A 21,767-nucleotide genomic window follows, 5' to 3' on the forward strand; every position below is an offset into this window, starting at 1 on the left:
AGAAGCTCAGGGCATTGCTGGATGATCTGGGGCACTTGATGTCCCTCTCAAAGGTGTTTTTGAGGTGATGCTGGGAGGGAACCGGGCACGGTTAAGGCCAAAACCTGACTCGGCAGCCCCGGGTCCCTGCGCCCCGCCACCGCCTCCCGCCTCCCCCATCCACGGACGACCCGACGGTCCCGTTGAGGGGGCGGGGCGTGGCAGGGCGTGGCAGCGGCTGGGGGGGCGTGGCGATGGATGCGGCGCGGCATTGGCGGGCAGGCGGCTGGGCGTGGCGGGGGGCGGGCGCGGCCGGGAGTTTCCCACAATGCCCCGCTGCAGTGCGGCCGCCGATGGATGCTGCGCGGTCGCGCTGCCATTTGCAGCCACCGCGGCTCGCAGCGCGCCCCGCGGCCCCGGGAGCAGCGGCCTCCCGGCCACCGCCGCCCCCCAGCGCCTGCAGCCGCTGGCCACCCCCCGTCTGCCCCCTCCAACCCCTCCTCTTTCTTGGCCCTTGTGCCCCACCGCAATGAATCCCCCTGCTGCAGCCGGTGGGGAGGAGACGGGGGCGGCGGGTGGCAGCGGCTGCCGGGGGGCTGAGGGTGGTGGGGAGCCGGCGGGTGCCGCCGGGGTCCCGGAGGATCCGGGGCTGTCTGCAGCGGAGGAGTCGCTGGAGGAGAAGCTGCGGAGCCTCACCTTCAGGAAGCAGGTGTCCTACAGGTGGGTGCCGGGCGGGGCCGGCTCCGGGCGCCCTCGGTGCCCCTCTCGGGCATCTCTCGGGAGCGGGGCGCCGGCGGCTGGGGAGGCGGCAGGCGGAGTGCGGTGGCGGTGCGGCCGGGCAGCGGCATGAGGGCAGCACCTTGCAGCCTGAGGGGCTTTTTCTTCATTCCGAAGCCTAAAAGAGACCCCGCCACATCGGCATTCCGTTGAGGAAGTGACCCGCTCCCAGCCTCGCCGCTGCCGTCAGGTTTGCGGTGCTCCTCCAGCGCGGCAGCGTTGGGGGACACGGGGAGGGGGACAGTCTGTGTGGCTGAAGTTCAGAGTTAACTCGGAGTCGGGTGTCTTGCCCGTCTGTCAGGGGAATAGGTCGGTCTTTACGCTCTGCCCTCTTCTTTAAAAACACGGTTGCCCGTGTTCCCGGCGCCTCCAAACGCTCGCAAAAGGGATGGGGGGGCGGGGGGGAAGCAACCAACCTTTCAGGTGGCATCGCTGCTCCCGAGAGGGGCTTCTCCGTGGGAAGTCTCACGGAGTGCAGGTCACGCCCCCAGCCCGTGCCGGCAGCCGTTGTATAAGCCTCAGCGGTGACAAGGTAGGTGGCTGCTGTATCCAGCACCCCACGTGTGTCTGTGGGCCGAGGGCAGCCACTGGGGTGCCATGGGACATGCTATAGCCAAAGCAGGACGTTGCTTTCATAACCAGACTCTTGTATTTTTAGGATTGCACATTCTCCCATATCTCTGATGTCAAATAAATAGGTTTCTTCCTCCTGTAAATACACCTGCATGAAGGGATTGTTGGAGGGGTTTGTCTGTTTTTCTGTTACCACCTAGGAACTGTTAATGGTCAGCAGCTGCTGGAAGCAGTTGCTGTCTGACAAGCTTCACACCAAAAAGTTCTGGAGTCTTACCTAATTCTGGCTGCAAAGCCCCAGTGGAGGCAGCACACCATCAGTAATTAGTATTCTAGCGTGCTTAGGGATGAGCCCTCTTAACTGGGATGATGGAAAACCAGACCTGCTGTTTATGTTGTCTCTACAAGGAAAGAGCGTCTCTAGCTCTAGGTAAATTAGCTGAAGAATCTTACCTGGCACGGAGATGCTTCTTTTTACCATGTTGTCAATTTATGTGTGAGATACAGCTTAGCAATGGTTTGAGTCTCTGCATGTGGTAGGGCTTGAAACTGACATAATTAAACACTCTTCATGGTTGAAATTTTATATAAGAGAGACTTTTCCATAAGGGTTGATGGTCTCACTGGTGAGTGTGAAGTTTGGGATGATTCGTACTGGACTCCAACGAGGTAAGTGACGGGAAAAGGAAAACTTACTGAACACCTAAAGAGCATTTCATTGGTCATCTCTCAGTACTCTTGCACCTCTACCCTGGCAGTTTTCTTAGTGCATGTCATGTAAGGGCAAATTGTCTGTTGTGGGTAAAGGCAGATTTTGCAGGTGAGCTGTTGAAGTAACTTCTAATGAGGCAGGTTTGCTAATGTGTCTGCTCTTGGAACAGAAGGCATGAGGCTCACAATAAATCCTGGAGGTGCTTCTACTTAGGCTATACATTTTCATTTTTATTGTGTTCATTTTTGCATCTCCTTTTGGGACCTGGATATTAAAATATGCTTGTAATGTCCTGTTTTATAAATCATCTAGAAGTGTGTTAAAGACATGAGTATCCTTGGAGCTTTCTGCATGGTGTGTGTTGGTACGGGTTTCATAATAACGGCTTGTAGGAGGAAAAGTTGGTTTTATTTCTGTTCTTTCTCTTCCCTCTCCTTCAGCTAGGCAAGTATACAGCGAGTCCTGAACCATTAGATATAAAAGCTTTTTCCTAAGCATCTCTTGATGCATATTACTCATTGTACTTGACCTAGGATGTGTGCAAGAAAGTACATTTTCTTTGCATCCTTGGATTTCCCCACCTTTTCTTCTTCTGGAGCTGGTTTCCTACAGATTATGCACACTCCCCCATAATGAGAACAATCTGAGTAGATAAAAAGAGTAGAAAACTTCCACAAAGGACCTCCACTGAGCTCTCCACACCCTGCACCCCCCAGGCTCCTTAAATTGCTACCATTTCTCTCAGTAAATTATGGTGCTGAAATACATTTGTAAATGTAAATGACTATATTATATACAGGAAAATCTATTTATGTTGGCACCTGGACTCCCTTATCCACTAGTACAATAGAAGTTCTTCAAGGCATCATATAGACTTTCAAACAGCTCATTCAGGATTCTCTATGCAGGTGCATTACACTGACATACACCCGTATATCTGTATTTACATATGCATGAAAAAAAACAAACCACCAACAGTTGGCACTGGCTGAAAATAACAAAGAAACATGAAAATGCTTGTAAAAAAAATCTGTTTGTGGCAACTGAAGGAATGAAATGAGTGGCTGAAAGAGACATCAAGGTATTGTCACAAGGGGAAAAAAGGAAGAAGAAAAATATTACCTGTACGCATTTTAGGTTTGTCACACCCTATTGTGGAAGTATGGTTTACACAAGTCACACTTAAAGCATTAGCTTTTTTCTCCCTCCTCGCCCCCCCCACCCCGCCTTTTTTCCTGTTGATGAACTGCTTTCATTGTAATGCAGATCTATTTAGCTAATGACATAGTTGTTGCATACAAATAACTTGTTAGTTTCTCTAAAATTGTACCAAAACCACAAGCAACATAGTTCAGAAAACAATGTTTTGTACTGATGCAGTCAGTGGCTTACAATGCAGAAACTGCTGTTTTATATATGCAATGAATTTGGGTAGTAAGTACTAATGTAAGCATGTTTGTCCCACATATCAATCCATCAGGAGGAAAAAACTTGCTTTAAATAACACAGGTGTGCCTCATAGGGAGCTCCACAACCCCCTTGACCTTGCTGTGTTCCCGCCCATACCCACCTTGCCCCTGATGTTCACAAAGCTCCTTGTCTGGGCCAAAAGCTCATCATTCTGTTAAGGGTAAATGCTTGCTGTTTCCTTTCTAGTAGTATGCTGTAATTATGTATACATACACAGTGGGGATATGCCACTTATCTGTGCTTGTGCATGAGTTAATGGCTTTAAAGTGTGTCTGTTTCTCTGTGTGTGCGTGTGCTGCCAACACACGTCCCTTAAGTGGGTCTCAATTTGCAGATGGGGCGCCTGCCGTGCCTGATGTAAGACGGGGTGTTGAGGTGATGGGTACCGCTGGTCCCATTGGGGATGCAGGCTGGTGAGGGAGGGAATGGGGGGAGTCTGCAATCAGAAGTGTCGGTCCCTTGATGAAGGGTACTGAATGAAAGCCCAGATAAATGGTCTCCCTTTTCAGCTTCAAGCACTTAAATGCAGCCAACCAACTTAATGGTTGGAGGCTAACATCAGAATGCCAACAGCTAAGCAGTCATTTTTAGGGCTATTTTTTTTTTACCCTAGAGATGGGCTTTTCTGTTTAGAAAAGGCTCGCAAAATGAGAAAAGTTTTTCTCATAAGGTGATAGAACCAAAAGTTCAATTTCCCCCCCTGCTGTGAAGAAATTGGCAGATGAAAAACAAAACAACAAAACCCACCCTGGCTCAAATATATACCCCTGCCAGAGAAATGCTCGCTACAGATTAACTGGTTCCTGAAGAAGTGTTTACTTCCCTACATTTCTAGATCCAGCAGAATAATTACAAGATATTGGGACACAAAGGTAGTGGGTAAATGGTTCTTTCCTTTTAATTGTTATTACTTTGTCATTGCAAAGTTCTGTGAGGAACTTCATGGTCTTTTTTAGCTAGAGATTAAAGTAGCTTTCCCCAAAGTAATTTTTGAAATAGTGAGTTTCAGATTACACTAAAGAGATGCTCAATAAGAATATTTCCACAATGAAAAGGATATGGGTAGACAAATCTTTGGAAATAAAGCTCTGTCTGGCAGGTTTCCTGCAGGTGTTTGCAGCTCTAAAAACTTACCTGAAATGCAGTCTTGTCATTTAGTTGTTTAAGCTTAGAGAAATAATAAAAGGTAAAAAGAAAAACAAACAAAAGAACGAACACAGCAACAAAACCTCCACAAAACCAACCAAACAAAAAAATAAAGAAGCAACCAACGCAACCCAAAAAGCACACCGACTGAAACCATCAATATTGCAAATGGCTTTAATTTCTTATTAATTATTATTTAGAAATTCAGGGAATCTGGATTAGTGGAATTGAAAATCAAAATTAAGTTATAAGTTTTAATGGCCCTCTTGTGAGATCTCAAGTGGCACTTGGCAAACACTTGTCACTAGGGAATAGTTTATCTAGAGAAATGTAATTTCATTTTGACCAAGTGGAGAAATACTATGCAATGAAGCATGTGGCGGGCTTTATGATTCTTGCTTGCAAATGGCTTAGGGATTTCCAAGATTGGGACCATAATGAATTGTCACAGGGTCCTGTGCTGTTAACAGGCTGTGGGTTGGTGGCTTGGTTGCCATGCTTTGTCTCTGGCTGAGGTGGCTTGCCTGAGAAGGGCACCATGCGTTTTACTTCTAGTGATGGTAGCAGCTGGAGGTGGTGGTTTTCTTAACTCATTGTGTCCATTGGTCATCCAGTTCCACTCAGAAATGTCACTATCTAAAATAGGTGGTTTGAGTTTCTATGGCTGATTTTTTTTCTCTGACTTTCCAAGTGAATCTGTTCAGGATGTGCCTTGTGTGCTTTCCTGACTCTTCTTCTGCAAGAAGAAGCCAAGATTCAAGCTGGCCTCTCTCCTCCTGCACCATCAGCAATGACCACTTGTCTGTTGTGGCAAAAAGTAGCTGGAGTTACAATTGCAGTGGGTTTTGTTGCCGCATTTGAAGTGGGGGGGGGAAGCTATCGCAGAGAAATCCTGGGAAATCCCTGGTTACACAAGCCTTGTCATTGCTGATGAGCATGTAAGTACCTGGGAGTGCAGATGGGGCCTCAGACCAAAATAGAAATTTAAGGAAAGGAAACATCCTCATTTTTTGCTGCATTTATTTACAGACATGATAATGATCATAAAGAGCACATCACTGCTCAGTAAATATTAAATAGAGACAAGATGATAGAGGTGTCTCTCATTACTAAGACTTAATTATTTTAGGAAATATGACAGCATTTACTAGTGTACTGTGAAGCATTATAAATAATTAAAGCTGAATGACATTTGTAAAAATGAAAACATCCAACACAAGCCTTTGATCTTTTGATTGTGTTGATTCCTTCTACTTAAGTTTCCTTGAATCTTAATATATCCTGTTTCCATAAATGAGTGAGGCTGTTCAGCATGAAAATGATGGATGGATTTTTACTTTTTACCAAATGTCAAGAAAGATAATTCTCTCTCTCTGGCCTGTATCTGGTAAGATCTGCTTACAACTGTCTTTGTTAAGAGTTTCGGGTATGTACTGTACAGAGTTGGTACCACCCACTCACATAACAGTGACGCAGTTTACTTTGTCGCCCAAAACATCCATCACTGTTTTATAATTTTCTCCCAAAGCACATCACTGGACATTTTTAGGTACATGAAGGGGCCTTCAGGAAGCTCTTTCTTTTCTAAAGCTTTGAGGTGGAAGTTCTATGTTGGGACATAATGCAGAAGAAAGCCAGAATGGTTTAGAAACAAGAATAATACTATGGGAAAATTAAGTTGGCATTTAAAGTTCTCTCCTAAGTTTGGCCAGACTTGCAGCCACATCTCCTCGATGTCTCTAAGTCATACAAATTCAAAGGACTGTCTTTAATTTAGAGCATGTCTTACATTCTCCCTTCTGTATCTGAGGTTAACAATGCTTTTAACAAGACATGTTGTGAATTATAACTCTTGGTAAAGCTATGTGTGAGCTGTAGTGGAATTATGTGCATACTCACAAGAAGTTAAATGCGTCAGTGATTTGAAAGTGGGAGTCTCTACGAGCACATAGTAAAGTTGTTGTGTGGCACAGACACAGCCTCAGATTGCCCTGGGACTGTTGCAGGTGGAAAAATTTCATCACATAAAAAAGTGCCGAATTAGATGCCATGTAACGTTGCTGGGGTGGAAAATCACCTTTGTTCTGGCTAGTCCTCTGGAATAAATGAGCAGGTAGTCAGTTCTTCTTGCCTGGGTCAGTCAGGGGGCTAATGAAATGATTTACTGGAAGCCTCACCAGGCTCTTGAAAGTTTTGTGTTTATTTTATTTTAATTATTGTATTTTATTTTATTTTAATTATTTTATTTTAATTATTTTATTCTTAAAAATATTTTCTTTAGTAATTTGGCAACTTGGCTGAAATGTTGGGAATGTGATGTGTATGTGCAACAGTCTTCTGTGCTCTTTCTGTGTCTTTATTGATAAATCCAGCACTACCTGGGCATGAGATACCAATAGTCAGCCAAAGGGTTTCCCAGATATTAAGGAAAAGAGGGAGAGGAAAGAAGAATAAAAAAATAATCAGGCATAGCAGGCTCATGGCTTTGTGGCAACCTCTTCTAATTATAGAAATGATGATGAGCATCTTTGCCTTGGAATAAAACAGATATGAAATGTGAAAAGTTTGGCCTCCTTTTTCTGTCTTGCTCTGTACAAAGTGTTGCATTTTATTTAAACTCTGCATGTGGGAATGATGCATTATAGTTATACTATTCACCCTGTTTGTCCTGATGCTTTTTTTTCCTCATCTATCATTTTCTAATAATCTGACTATTTGCCACTCTTAACAAATAAAAGCTGTGTGAGGCTAGGTATATATGAAAAAAAAAAAAGTGTAATAGTACTTTACAATAAGACTGTATATGTATGTGTTGAGTCTATAGGAGCGTCCATGGGGGCTAGTGCTGTGTATTTGGCTGTGTATGGGTAAGGTGACATCATGGTGAGTAACTGCAGGGTGAAGGAAGGTGTATGACAGGCCATGGGCATGATGGACTCGGCTGTGTGTTTTGCAGGTTGCTGCTATGTGGGAAAATCATCTGTGCTTTCTACTAAATAATTGCTGGTCCTTGTGAGGGCTGAGGAAAGTGTGCCAGGGTGGGCTGTGTGTTCAGGAGCCTTGGTGCATACTCTGTATAAATGCCCAGGAATGTAAGATGAAGGGATGACATTATGTTGCTAATTCCACTGTATGTTGTGTGGGTTTTCCTTCTTTATTACCTCAGAATAAAGGACAGTTAAATACATATTTATGGATATAAAATGTTAATGTGTTTGCTCAGGGTGAAGGCCTTAGGTCTGACAGACAGTGCTGTACCAAGAGCTGAGTCCAAGGTTTGTAGGCCCATCTGAAGCCACCAAGGGTCTCTGGTTTCATTTTTCATTTCTGTCTGTCCTGCACTTCTTTTTATTTCTCTTTTCTTGTTTTTCTGTGTGCAGATGTGCCTGCCTGCAAGTATAACTGCTTCCCTTGTGCCCACATAGTGTCAGCCCCTGAATTCTCCCTTAACCCTGTCTCTCAGGGTGCTGAGCTTCTGGTAAGGCCATTGCTGATGCATGTGCAACCCACTCTATGCTGCCAGCAGAAAAGCCGGTAACATCTCTTGCCAGCTTATAAAGGCTTTTTTTCCTGCCTCTCTGGAAACTTGTCTTTTGCACTGTGCCTACAAATTAATTCAGGGAGGATTTAACTGGTGAAGGTTAAGATGTGTGTGACCTTCACACCAGCACCACCTTGTCTAATGTTTGCTGGCTGCCATGTGCCACAGGTTGGCCATGTTCCTGCACTGCCTTCCCTGTCCAGACTGTGCCTGAATCCTTCTCTGAAGATGACGCTGGACAGAGGGTGACTGTGCTTAGGAAGGAAGGTGCTTTTTTTCCACCTTAAAATTCACTAGAATTCTTTCTCAGTTACAAAAGTCCTCAGCTTTCTATCTTGATCTGAAGAGGAGACCCACAAATGAAGTAGGAGACAGTGTATTTTGTCAAGAAAGTTGCTGTTTGGTTTTTAACACCGAAAAATCTGGTGTGCTGGTCAGAGCCTTACTATAGACAAAGAAGTCTAATACTTGTTCATTATACTTTGACTCATTTTTTTTTCTACCTGTAAGGCTGTAATCTGTAAGTGATAATACATGCCTAATGCAGGCAGTGTAGGACCTGATTCTTTGTAAGTCCACTTTGACAAACAGAGACAAAAGAAGATAAACTGACTTATTTAAGAGGGCAGATGGAATCTATGTGACAAAGTGGGAACAGATCCTCAACTCTAGTTTTAACAGCAAGGTCTCTTGTCCAGGCTAAAAGGAGAGTGGAACAGAAAAGAACTGAAAGGACAACTTTCAGAGAAAACCTGAAAGTTGGGGAAGAGGTAGAGAACATCCGTGCATGGATGTTAGAATTTGATCTTGTTTAAAGTACAATTTACCGGTTTTGCCTCTGAATTATTTGTGCATTAAGCAAACAGGATGGTTCATTTTTAAGGAGTTTCACTATCCTGATACTGCCACAGGGCACTAAGTGGTTCTTCTGAATGTCTCAGCACCTCCTGCTAACTTCCTGAAATACCTTGGCATAAAGGTAGGTAAGGGGTTGATGGGGAAGGGAAAGGTTTATTAGCTTGTTCTGAGGAACGAATGGTCACTAACTACTGCACTCTTAGCAAAGTAAGTGGGTGCAGGGCTGAGTCTGTCTGTATTCTAGGACTGAGCCTGGTATTTCCCTGATATATACTGTATTTTTGAGGAAGCTTGATGGTTTGAAAACACTTAAGCTAGAAAAAGGCTTGGTAGTGATGTTCTGAACATTTCAGTCCTGGATTTCCCTTCAAATGCAGCTCTGAATGGCATTGCCAGAATCCCCTTCCATTTCACAGCTGTTTGAAAGCTTAATAAGCTTCAAAATTTACAGTTCATAATGGGAAATTTCTACTTTATTATCTGGTCTGGCCACCCTTTTTTGAGGGGTTATGGCTTCATATTCTGCCTAGAAAGTTTTCCAGCTCTCTGGCCCTACAGACTATCTTTGTTGTCCCCATTGTTGTAGAAAAATGGCCATGCAGTCAGAGAAAATGGAGGTTTCTAATTCTACTCAGGTTTGAGCCAATACTAACTTAAAGCACCATTGCTCCTCCTGTGTACCTTTGTGGCTTAACATGAGATATGAGAAGATGTAGGATACTATTCTCTCAGGCTGCTGATAAGGTATATGTCATTAGCAATGAGTTTACTTACTGGCATTGGAGAATGGTGCTGGTGACCGCCTTGTAGCTTGAGCTAGGCTATAGATGCATTGCAGAGGTAAATAGTATTAATGTCTTTGGCTGTCTGACTGTTTATAAGAGCTCTTGGTGGAAAGATGTGGGCTCTTTTTGAAAGTTCAGGGACTTGGAAGAAGGTGTTCAGTGGTGACACGTGTAGGTGCAGATAGTGGGAAAGTGGTGGGTGAATACCTCATTTTGCTCTGTATTATCCTCTTCAGATGAATTCAAAATTATCCATTCCTCCCTCACTGTTCCTAAGGAATGTGTGCTTAATATGTACATCTAAAGTTTGTCTGATTAGGGCTATATGATACGTGTATGTTCGGGGTATGACCTGAAACTTCTTACATGTGGAGGAAGAGATTCACATATTTAATATAGACATAAGAATAATATAGACATAAGAAGCACTATGCTTATGTAGTAATCCTTTAAATATTGATAATTTCACTAACTTCAAAACACTTCAGAATTGTAAAGTTAGTTTCAGTATTTCTAATTTCTTTCAAATGTTCCCAACTTCAGCTTTTCATAAAAACAAACAACAAAGCCCCTAATAGCCAGATCATATTTCTTCTAAATTGTATGACTCATCATGAAGCTTGACCCACTGGGGAACATTTTCCAAGTGGGGCAGGGATTAAGCTTCAATTGCACAGATTCATCACAGATGATGAGTTGAACATCTTATAATCCCTCTGTGCTCTGAAACTGCTCCCTGATGCTGTGTAATATGCAGGAGAGGGGACTGCCTCTGATGCTTTGAGAGGTGCCATGGGGTTTCTGGGCACCATAGGAGAGGATGAGGAAGCTAAATGGCTTTGAAACCTGTTAACATTAAAAGATGATGAGAAAATACCTTCCTGTCATCACTTTATTTCATTAGGTTGCTGATGAGTTTCCTCTAGGGACGGTAATGGGGTAGTTCTTATGCTTTTATCCAATTAGTGAATTATCCCAGGAGTATATCATTTTTTTGTGAAAACACATTGAGTTTCATTCCAAATGGAGCACTGCATCCTGTAGGTCCTCTGAAGGCAATGAAATGCCACATGTAGGTGCATGCTAGGCTGGGTCCTTGGTTATTAATTGCTGATGTTAGCTTGATCTATGGTTTCAAGACTATGCCCTAGAGGGCAATGGACTCTCCTGTGAAAGTAAGTGAAATGTCGAAGATGTGAGTAAAGTTTCATTATGAGTTTTGAGGTTAGTTGTAAGTTGAGACACTGAGAGAATTCATGTTAAAGCCCCGTGTAGATAGGAAACAAAAGAAAAGTGCCTTTGATGATATTGCCTTAAGGGATATCCAGTACCAGTGTCTTTGCCAGCTGCTTGTGTTCATAGGATCCTTTGCTGCTGGCACTACAGTCACCTCCAGGTTTTAGCCTAATTTAAAATGACATTGGAGAAGGAAATAGAAGCAGTACCGATGCAGCTGACTGGTTGTGAGTGGCCTTCTATTAATGAGAAGAACTTTAAGCTATTCTTTATATTTCCTTTTTGCCTCTGCAGGTAGCCAACAGTTGCAACTGTCACTTCTTTTGCAGAGCAGCGTATTTGGCTTTGGAACAAGTAGATTTTTTGTTTTGTCCCTGGCCAGTTTTTACTGTGATATAATTTCTGGATTTCTCTATTTCTCATTTGCTGTCTCTCCCTTTTCGTTCTTTAATTTGCCTTTGTCTCCCTATCTTCCTGACAAGACACCGATGCTCTGTGTGGGTTTACATACCTGGGGCTGTGCGATGTACAGTACAATGAACAAAGAACACACAAGTACATAAACACTGGGCTTCACATTCTACAAGGTCAGATTTAAGTTGCCAAGCTCCCTACAACCGTTTTTCCTGCCTCTGAGGCTAGTGTGAGCTTTACAGTCTAGTACTGCATCTCTGATTCTTTACTATCAAGATGCTCAAGTTAAACTGCTTCCTTTCCCCTTTAGATTTTCAGTAGTGGAAGTTGTCAAGCCCTACAGTGTTAGAATATGTTGCAGAGGCTGAAAAGTGGCTACATGCATATTTTATGTGCAACTGAATATAGAGACTGGTTTTGGACTTCTCCCTGTCAATGTAATGCAAACCCATGGCAAAAAGGAGGAGACATCAGTCGCCTTCTCCAGCTTTTCAGCTTTTTTTTTCCTAGCTTTTCCAGGTGTTGCAGGAATGGTGAAAGGTACTTGACAAACCCTGCTGATGCATAACAAACAGTGCTGGAGCAGACTTAGAGTGGCTTGGATACAGGGTAGTGTTGGGATGCTTGTGTGGACTCTCTTTTGGCCTTGTGAATCTTGATTTGGCCCAGATGGCAAACAGCAAAACAGTGCTTTTCAATTCCTTGAATCTGATGTGGGCCATATAATCATTCGATAAATACACTGTAGAATCATAGAATGACTCGGATTGTAAGGGGCCCACAAGTATCATTGAGTCCAGCTCCTGTTCCTGTATATGACAACCCCACAGTTCACACCATGTGTTTGAGGGCATTGTCCAATTGTTTCTTGAACACTGTCAGGCTTGGGGCCGTGACACCTCCCTGGGGAGCCTGTTCCAGTGTTCCAGCACCTTCTGGGTGAAGAACCTTTTCCTAATGTTCAACCTAGACCTCCCCGGCACATCTTCCTGACATTCCCTTGTGTCCTATCGCTGGTCACCAGAGAGAAGAGATCAGCGCCTGTCCCTCCTCCTCCCCTTGTAAGGAAGCTGTAGCTGCCATGAGGTCGCCCCTTAATCTCCTCCAGGCTCAACAAACCCAGTGACTTTAGCTGCTCCTCATATGACTTCCTCTCCAAAACCTTCACCAACTTCATGACCCTCCACTGGACATTGTCCAGTAGCTTCATATCCTTTTTATCCTATGGTGCCCAGAACTGCACACAGTGCTCCAGGTGAGGCTGCACCAGTGCATAGTAGAGTGGGACAATCACCTCCCTCACCCGGCTGGCAATGCTGTGCTTTCTATGATCCAGAGTGAACAGCAAAATTACTGAGTGCTGGGTTATTTGGTCTCTGTCTTGTCAGCTCTTTGTTTCTTTTTTTTTCAGCAGATAGTGGGAGGGATGACTAATGTTGGCTGCGATGCTGGGGCAGTTACCAGCTGGACTGAGACCAACATAGCAGTTAAGACGCTCCCTTGCAAAATTTATATATCGTGTTTAGCCTCATGGCCTTCAGACAAGTGAAGGAGGAATAGCAGTTCTTTCCCCAAAAAACCCCTTGCCTATTGAACCTTAATCCATTTGAGAGGGAGAAAAAACACAACCTTTTGCAGGGATGTCTGTTGACAGTCTGGCCTGGAAGACTTTGGTGCTGTCCAAAGGAAGGGCTGGCTGAAGAACAGCTTCTCTGCTTTCCAGGGAGAATACTGCATGTCTTTCCCTCTTGAAATAGCTTGGGATCTAACAGCCCATAGGATCCTTCTGTCTGGACTGCTCTTGGGGATGTGATGACCATCAACAGTATCAGCCAAGCACTATGGATCTTCATTCAAGCCTGTGGGCAGTCTCAAGCCAGAAGTACTCTGACAAATACTCTCCAGGGCAGGATGAACCCCGAGAGCTTGTATGTGTGCTCTCCCCTTAATGGATTTGTTTCAGAAAAATGTCATATGTTATGATATATATATATTTTTTTTAAAAATGGAGTAAATTCTGCTTACTGTTTGTTTGTTTTATTTTAATGAAAGAGACAAAAATAAGCTACTTCTGGCTCTAACAGTCAACTGGAAGAGATCTTTAGTATGATACACAAATATTTTTATTTCCTCATATGTAGTCACATATTCAAGATCGAGTAATGCATTTTTCCCTGTTTTCACCTCATGTCTGGTGAAAATGTGAGAAATCAGATAACAGTGAATTTAAAAGAAAAGCCTCATCTAATCCCTTGGTTGGGCAATATGGTCTTTTCTCCCTAATCCTCCCTGGATTGTAAAATACACTCTTCTCTCCCTACCCCCACCTCCTTAGTGCTGAAAGGAAAGCAACCAAACATAACTCTGCCATCAGCTCTGATGTGAGTGTGATAATATCCTTGACCTGTCTATGCAATAGCTGCTTACATTACCAATTTCCTTTTTTCAAAGTAATACTTTGAATTTGTTGTTTATATTAGTACCTGGTCTTGTACTGAATTCAAGTGAGATAAGCATATGAAGTGAATACAGAAGAAGACTAAGCCACAGCTGCTGAAGCCCAGTGTGGAGGGTCCTCTCTTTTCACAGCTCATGCCATTTCTCTGTGGGAACAGAAGATATGATGACTGATTTTTTGGGAGGGAGATGGAAGGAAGAAAGGAGCTGACCTGTGTTTGTGGAAGTGGTGGGTTTGTTCCTCCCCACTTCCTAATTCCTAAGAGCTTCTGTTTGTTCAGGGAGAGGTGAGAGCAGAGCACAGGCAGCAGCAGGGAAAGCTTTCATCACAGGCTAATTATCCTTCTCTCCTGACTTAGCTGAAAAAGAAGGTAATTCACTTTCTTTTCAGTCTTTGGCCTTTATCCTGAGATTACTCATGTCTTTTGCTTCCTGAAAAAATGGATGTCATCCTCTTTCACATGTGAAGTGCCAAGATACCAAATGGCCTTGCCTTTCTGCTGCCAATGACCTTATTTTACTATCCTTTGCAACTGTGCATGTTACAAACTGAAAGCTGCAGCTGACTGTCTCCCAGAGGATGTGGATATGGGCCCACAGCTGGGTCTGGGAGCTCTGGCATGTACCTGCTCCTCCCATCTGCTTGTCTTTGGAGCTGTAGGTCATAAAAAGAAGTCTGGATCATTTCAGCTGCAGTCAGACTTTTGGACCCTTCAGCTGTCCAAAAATAGGCATTTCCAGTGGATCACAAGCAGTTATGAGATGAGAACAAGAAGGGAGGGTGGGAAGTTGTGCTTAGGGTGCAACAGGTAATGGTTTATAGCAGTATGTTTCCAATCTTGAAAGAGACCACTAGGGATGTGAAAGAGAGAAAGAAAAGGAGGAGGAAGTAAGCTGGGATGGAAAAACCATAGCCCAGTTTACCCTGATTTTAATCCAAAGGCTGAAAAAGAGAAAGATGTGAATTTCTGTCCCATAGGAGAAGCAGCCTGCTGTTTCAAAAGGCTGTTCCCTGGCAAGTCAGCTCTTCCACCCACTCCTGCTGACAGCATGAGGATCATGGCCAGAAAACATGGGGCTCTCCCGGTCTTGCTGCAGCTGAGCCATGCCTGGGCAGTGGCCCCCACTTCGCGTGTGGTAGCCCCTTCCCCAGCCACCCCCAGCTCCTAACATCCAGTGCGAGCTTTTTGTTTCTGATTCAGTCGCTCTGCAAACGGTGTCACAATTTGTCAGGTGCTGAGAGTGATATTTGCTTGATGGAAATGTTGGCCCTATTGTGAATCAATCCTAACAGCTTCTCGCAGCAAGGTTGTAAGACAATGAGGTGAATTTACTACGCAGGCAGACAAAGCAGCTTCTATTATGTGTGGAAACATAAATAATAGGAGGATAAATGCAAAATAGCGAGAACGTCTTAGCATTAGGCGGTCGCAGGCACAACAGTGCGCGTCAGCGTCTGACTGGAATGATGGAGGTGTGCAAAGAAGGTGGTGGTGGAAAGGAGCAGGTTTGCCTGCAGGGCTCCTGCCTGATGAGGCTGAGCTGTGAGTGTGTGCAAAAACACCAGGAAGATTTCAACGATGTTTTGCAAGGGATCTGCTCAAAGAGAACAGCAATGAGAAAACACAGGATTGTTCCTTAAAATCAAGTGACCTCTCAGTCATTCTAAATTAAGAGAAAATTGGGCATGGGGCACTACTTGTGAAGGTACCACAACATACATGTTTCCTTGTAATTCCAGTCTTCTATAATGGAGCAAGTTGGCTGAAAATTTTCTGGTGGAAATTTTTTATTATGATTTTATTTTTTAGAATTGTGATGTAATATTTTCCAACTGAAATCTTCAAGGGAAGATGCTGATATTGTTTTCAAAAAAATAGATGAGCAACACATTTCTATATCCATCTTAATAACTGAAATATAGTATAGCTGATATATAGTTCCTTGGAATTTCTTCATGCTCAGTTACTTTTTTTTCCCCACTCTTTTTTTCACTCTGATTCAGAAGAGAAAAGTTATGTTGTTTTGATTTGAAATATGAGAATTTCCCAAAGAATGGAAGTGCTGAGTTCTGGCGAGACAAAGTTATTATTAGGTAGCATCTGTGAAACTACCTTGGTTGTTGTTATTTTTCCATGATAGAAATGTGTTGTAATAACCATGTTTAGTGTTAATTACCCCTATGATACTTAACCTGTTCTGAAGGACCAGAGACTGAATGAACATGGAAGATGAATAGTTCTCTGGCTGCTAGCAAGAGCCATTTAATTTCGTGATTAAAGTATATTATCAGGGTAATAGTGGGTAATGGATGGTCACCCACATTTTTATAGCTAAACAGGGAGATCATTCTCTAGTGACGTATGTAAGCTGAATGTACATCAGGTGTATGGTTAACAGTGGTGGTGTTTGTGGTTTGTTTTTTTTTTTCCCTTCACTTTCTGAGAATATTTGGTGCCTGGGAGGCTGCCTCTGCAGTTAGTGTCAGAATGCATACGGTTAATAAAATCCCAAGTAGTCACTTATTGGGCACCAATTCCTGTCTTATAGAGAGGATGAAAGCAATCTCTGATGTTAGGGCTGAAAAGGTTTCTGCTCTCAGGAAGTGTTGATGTGCTCTTTAGCCATTTCTGCTGCTCCTTTCTGACCATGGAGCAGCCAGATCAGTATTTATCCTCTCTCAGGGAGGGGTACCAAAGTGGTGGATCTTGGCTGGATGGTGGTGTCTCCCATCATGCTCTGGTCCCTGGGTCTGCACCACAGTGTGCTCGAGTCAACAGGGCAAGAGTTTTGTAGAAGTCAAATTTCCATGAGATTTGGCTCTTGGGACTAAGGAGCTCCCATTCAATTAATCTGAGCAGTGGAGAAAGAGGAAGCCGACATTTTTAATGGCTACATGTGAAGGGTTGATGACCACCTTGTGTTCAAGGCTGAAGGCTGCTGGTAACTGCAGCCCAAAAAGGAATATAAATAATAGGCAAAATAGTGAGATGGTGTCAGTCAAAGAACAGTGTCTGCTTGTACTGATTTTGCTGTTCCTGACATCTGACTCCCACAGGATTTAAGAACTTTCTTGGGGAGAGACCATATGAGTGCACAGTTCTTGCCATTAAGACTAATGCATTTCCTTCTAATGGCTCTGTTGTGATGGATCAGTCCCCATGTGCATGCCTTGATGGTGGGTGTCACTTCTTAGCGGCTCTGGAAAAACTGCAAGTACTGATATGTGTGAAGAAGTCAATATGAGGAGGGGAGGAGTTATTCTTAAAGGATAATTTCAGGCTGGGGAAGCTACTTTCCCCTGATGTCCTCAACAGTCATTAGCAAGTGAGAGCGTCTTCTCCAGGGGACCATTTTGCCAGGCTAATTCAGGCTCTGGCTCCAAATTGTCCTCTGGAAGAGCCCATCTCTATTGACTGCAAATAATCTGTGGAGATCAGTCTTACAAAGCTAAAATTAGTTTTTAAGGTGGACCCCCTCCAACAAATAGAATGAATAGATGTATTTTCTTGTTAGCATGAACTTTTTACTTTTTTTTTTTTTTTTTTTTCCCCTGCAAAAAGCATGTTTGTTTGTTTTTGTGGCAAGAGATACAACTGGTTTGAAGTGGAAGTGGTGACTTCTTTTAGTGGATACTTGTGAGTATGTCAGTTTTCAAAAGTGCTGCAGTAGCTCTACAGCCAAATAGAGATGTTGCCATTTGTCTGCTGTGAACTGCATCTTTAAAAAGGAGCTCCTTTGGCAGGGGCAGCTGTGAAGGAGTTGTTTTGTGATTTGGTCCCAATGCAGGACATGAAAGTAAATCTCTTGCCCTCTTCATCTCCCTTTCTGCAGAAACTGGGCACATTTATTACATTTTCCATGAACTACAATAAATTACCTGGAAAGAAATATGCATGGGTTGCCCATGACTACTTTGGTCTCCAAGGATTGTTCCTTAATGGTTCAAAGCCAGACCTGGCTGGTTAAAGGAGCATGTATTAGAGGCAGAGGGGGGGGGTGCCTCTGTGCAGGTCCTAGTGTTATTCCATGGGACAGCCCCCTTTTTTGATGAGCTTTGCTCTTAGCTTAGCTCTCACCTTGCCAGAATGGCACAATCCAAACTTGCAGATAGAGGAATGCAACAAATCATCCTTGTCTTGAATACAAGACACCTCCAGTTTTTGGTGATGTACTGAATGCTACCTGGGTGGCTGATATTTGACTTCTTTGTTCTTTTTCATGTATTTTTTCTTTGGCTTGTTTGGTGCTTGAAAAAGTACAGATGAAATGAAAAAAGACTAGAGAAGGGTAATATAGATAACTTCAGGCATACAAGTGTATTTGTGATTATTCTGCAGGAAGATAGACGATAGACTGCAGTTTATGAGTAGAAGAAAATACGATGAAATAAATGAGCTCAGAGGGTTTTCCTTTACTTGCCATACATGATTGTTTTCTGTGTAATTAATAGGGAATTCACTGCTTCAGCAAATCATTGAAGGGAAATATTTAGTAGGATTTGAAAAAGGATTAGGCTTCTACAGGAAAATAAATCGTATTCATAGCAAGTGTGACTACTGAGCACACACAATGTCACCAGAGCTGCCAATGTTTTCTTGCTTCAGGGCGTAAGAGAATGACCTGCAGGGGCTGGAAAGGGATTTTCTCTGTGCAACGCAACCTTCCCTGCATCGCTGGGCACACACCGCTACTTGTGTTTCTGGCTGCCTTCCCTTAAAATACCAGATGTTGGTGGGATATTGAAAAGAGAGTTCTTGAACTCACGGGCAGTGATTTGATCAGGCGTGACAGCCGTGAGGGGCCTAAACAAATAACGAAGAAGCTAATTCTGTTCCCCTATCTAAAATTCTAATCTTGTTTGTGACATCATAATTGGTTGCCATAGGGACAATTATGGTGTCATAAAAAGAAGATTAATGATGAGTTTAAGTGAGGAATAAGCAGCTGGAACAGATGAACTTTTTAATAACTCTAGCCTCCTCTGAAAACTACCATTTTGTGCATAAAAATATAGCTCCAAATAAGGAATGATGGGCTGGAAAGAACACTTTTGCCTCCAAAAGGATATTGGTCTAAGCTTCTGGAGTCTATCAGGATGCTGTGGTGTAAAGGAAATACGATTTATGTAGAGAGATGCTACAATGAGCAACACATCTCCTGTCTCAAGTGGACTTCTCCAGGTGTGAAGCCACACTTTTTTTTTTTCTTCCATAAATGTTTTTGGTTGTGCTTTTAAGCATGGAAAACTATGTGCAATTAGGGTTAATGTTCCACTGTAGCTGATTTATAAAATAAATATGGGAAACATCGTGGCAGTGATATATAAAAGATAAATTAATTTTGGAGCAACTTAACTGATTCCTTCATAATAGTGCTGCAAATTTTAGTGGTTTGTCTGTTTGGAATTGGTTGTGTCAGGAAAATCCAGATTACTGGAGCTGGAATACTGCAGGATAAGCCATCTGATGCTTTAGTTTTTGTGTGTGCTATGAAGGCTAGAGGGGCTACTTGACAGGGAGTGAACTAAAGCAGTTAGACAGGGTTCTCGTACCCAAGCTCATGGCATCTGAACAACTCTATTAAATAGTCAGTTCATACAATTTTTGTATGCTATCGACTGTATGCAGTTCGTAAAGCAAAGTTTTTGGAAAAAATGCTGAATGACTTCTGCAGTGTTAATACCTGTGCTGGCTGCTTTGACCTCTCAGGCTCTCTTGCATGTTCCCTCAGAGCTAGGTGGGCTCTGCTCCGCTTGACTCTTCTTGTTGCTCTTTACTGCTCTCACCCGAGTCACTCCGGCAATGATATGTTAGCAGAAGAGCCATCAACAAGAATAATTAATACATAACAGGAGACAGAAAGTAGCATGAATAGCTGTGGGTGGTGCTGGGGATGGACTTGCTGGCAAGACGCTGCCTGTGAACTTGTGTGGGTGTCAATGCTTTTGTTTTGTCTCTTGTTTTTGTGACATTTGCTTAACTCTTTTTGTCTCCCTCCTCACTCTTCTGGGTGCCTCTTTCACAAGCCAGAGAGGAACGTGTGTTTTGGCCCATGTGGGAGCATAAACACGGGGCTCCAGATGTTTTCTGGGGGGATTCAACTGTCTTGCTCGTCTCTGCAATGTTGGTCCTTGCTGTGACTTCTGAAGAGGAGCGAGAATAGCACCATCTGGTTACTGCTGCTGAGTGTTCGAGCATAGCTGCTCTTGTACCCACTGTCACAGTGTGTGGGGATGGGTACCAGAGCGTGCTGGGCTTGCAGACGGTGGCCTGTACACCAGGTACCCCTGTGATAGTGTGCTGGGGTCACCCTTTGCCTCAGGGCGCTGGTGGCGGCTGAAGCTGCGGCTCCAGCCCTGCTCTCAGCTGGTGTGTGCTGAGCACAGGTCTTCCTCTGAAGTGTTTTCTGAGAAGAATGACAAATTCTGGGGACTTTTAAAGTGTTTTCCAAAACCGTGTACAGAAATAATAATCCCTGCAGCACCGCTGGGATGGCAGAGAGCAAGCCATTCTTCTCTTACCAGAGGAGATAAAATTTGGGAATAAAGGCTGAACCATGAATTGTACAAATGTTTGCTAGAGGTATAAATAGCTCTTTTGGGTACCTGTTTGGGGGCACAGATGAGCTTGGGGGACCTAAGAGATTTCCTCTGTTGGTTTTTGGCCAGGTTGAGGATATTTCCAGTATTATCAAGGATTTCAGTGCATGTAGAGCAGGTAGATTTGAATGGACTTTCACTGACTGCTGCCATCTAGGTCAGCTTTTTCTCTCCCAAAGTCCTTGACCTCCATTTCTCCTGGTTTAAGCAGCCCAATATACAGCATTTTGCCTCAATCTGCCCTCATGCCCCCAAGCTAAGAGTCTGTTTGCCAAGGATTCTACCCTGCTGTTGTGCAGTGCTTTGGGAAGAGCAGCTTATAAATGCCGTGAGCAATGCTCTGGCTAGTCCCATCCACTAAGGCAGGTATTTTACAAAGTCGGAACATTTGCTCTGAGCTGTGCAGGCAGGTTGGGGAGCTTTGTGCTCCCAAATCCTGGAGCTGTAGGTGGAGGGCAGGGTAGATGGCTGGTGCCAGCACAAGCTGCTACAACCTGGGCTTCAGCAAGGAGACAAGACAATCTGCTGCTTAGACCTAGGGGTTGTTCTCTTCAGAAACAGGTGATCTAGTTGAGTTTCTCAACAGTAATTCCTTGGGGGATACCTAAGAGGGCAGTAACAATTTTATCAGCTCCTGCAGATTGAGGAGGTGTGCCCACCATTAGGTATGCAACTCCAGTTAATTGGAGATTGTGGTGCCTGAGGAACTGCATAATTTTTTTCAATTTATACTTATTCAGTATTTTGCAAGATCCTCCCTACCCATATGGAGGTGTGGGGCTGTGGCTGCCCCACGAACGCCTCGGCTCAGGGCTGGGCTTCCCCCAAGGTTTGTGTCAGGGAGCTGACCCTGCCTGTGCAGTGATGTCTCCTTGTAAGGACCTGCTGGGAGATCAGGAGGTCCGCTTGGGAGCAAGCTCTGCCCTGGCTTCTTCTCAGATGTAGTTTTTCCTATGTGGTTTAGAGACCTTGCCCTTCTGAAATCAGGGGTTTTGTTTCTTTGCTTTCATCAGGTTACACCACATTCCTCCCTTTTTGGTTACAGCAAAGGTGAAATGTGTAGCTGGAAGGAAAAGTGTGCTGGTGAGAGCAGGAGGGGATGGGCAGTATGTTTTCATGGTGGCAGAACTCTCACCTGGGTTTGTTCCTTTGTTGCCTCTCAGATGCATTACACAGGCTCTTCCTAATGTTGTGGTTTGAGGAGACAGCGTGTTAGTA

The 21,767-nt window shown here is 43.8% G+C and overlaps 1 protein-coding gene across 4 annotated transcripts in view; it reads left to right on the forward strand.

Annotated features, from left to right (window-relative positions):
- Window positions 1-281: 281 nt before the first annotated feature.
- The window catches only part of DGKI (diacylglycerol kinase iota), a 221,469-nt gene continuing 199,983 nt past the window's right edge, over window positions 282-21,767 (forward strand). For 2 of the 4 annotated variants that reach the window (XM_065038799.1, XM_065038810.1), the window contains exon 1: window positions 284-699. In XM_065038799.1, the coding sequence (XP_064894871.1) occupies window positions 308-699 (392 nt within the window). In that variant the 5' untranslated portion in view covers window positions 284-307. Of the gene's footprint in view, window positions 700-21,767 lie in introns of all 4 variants that reach the window. The other 2 variants (XM_065038789.1, XM_065038782.1) reach the window with 2 other exon arrangements.

This window comes from Columba livia, chromosome 1 (assembly GCF_036013475.1).
Source record: "Columba livia isolate bColLiv1 breed racing homer chromosome 1, bColLiv1.pat.W.v2, whole genome shotgun sequence".
Classification (NCBI taxonomy): domain Eukaryota; kingdom Metazoa; phylum Chordata; class Aves; order Columbiformes; family Columbidae; genus Columba; species Columba livia.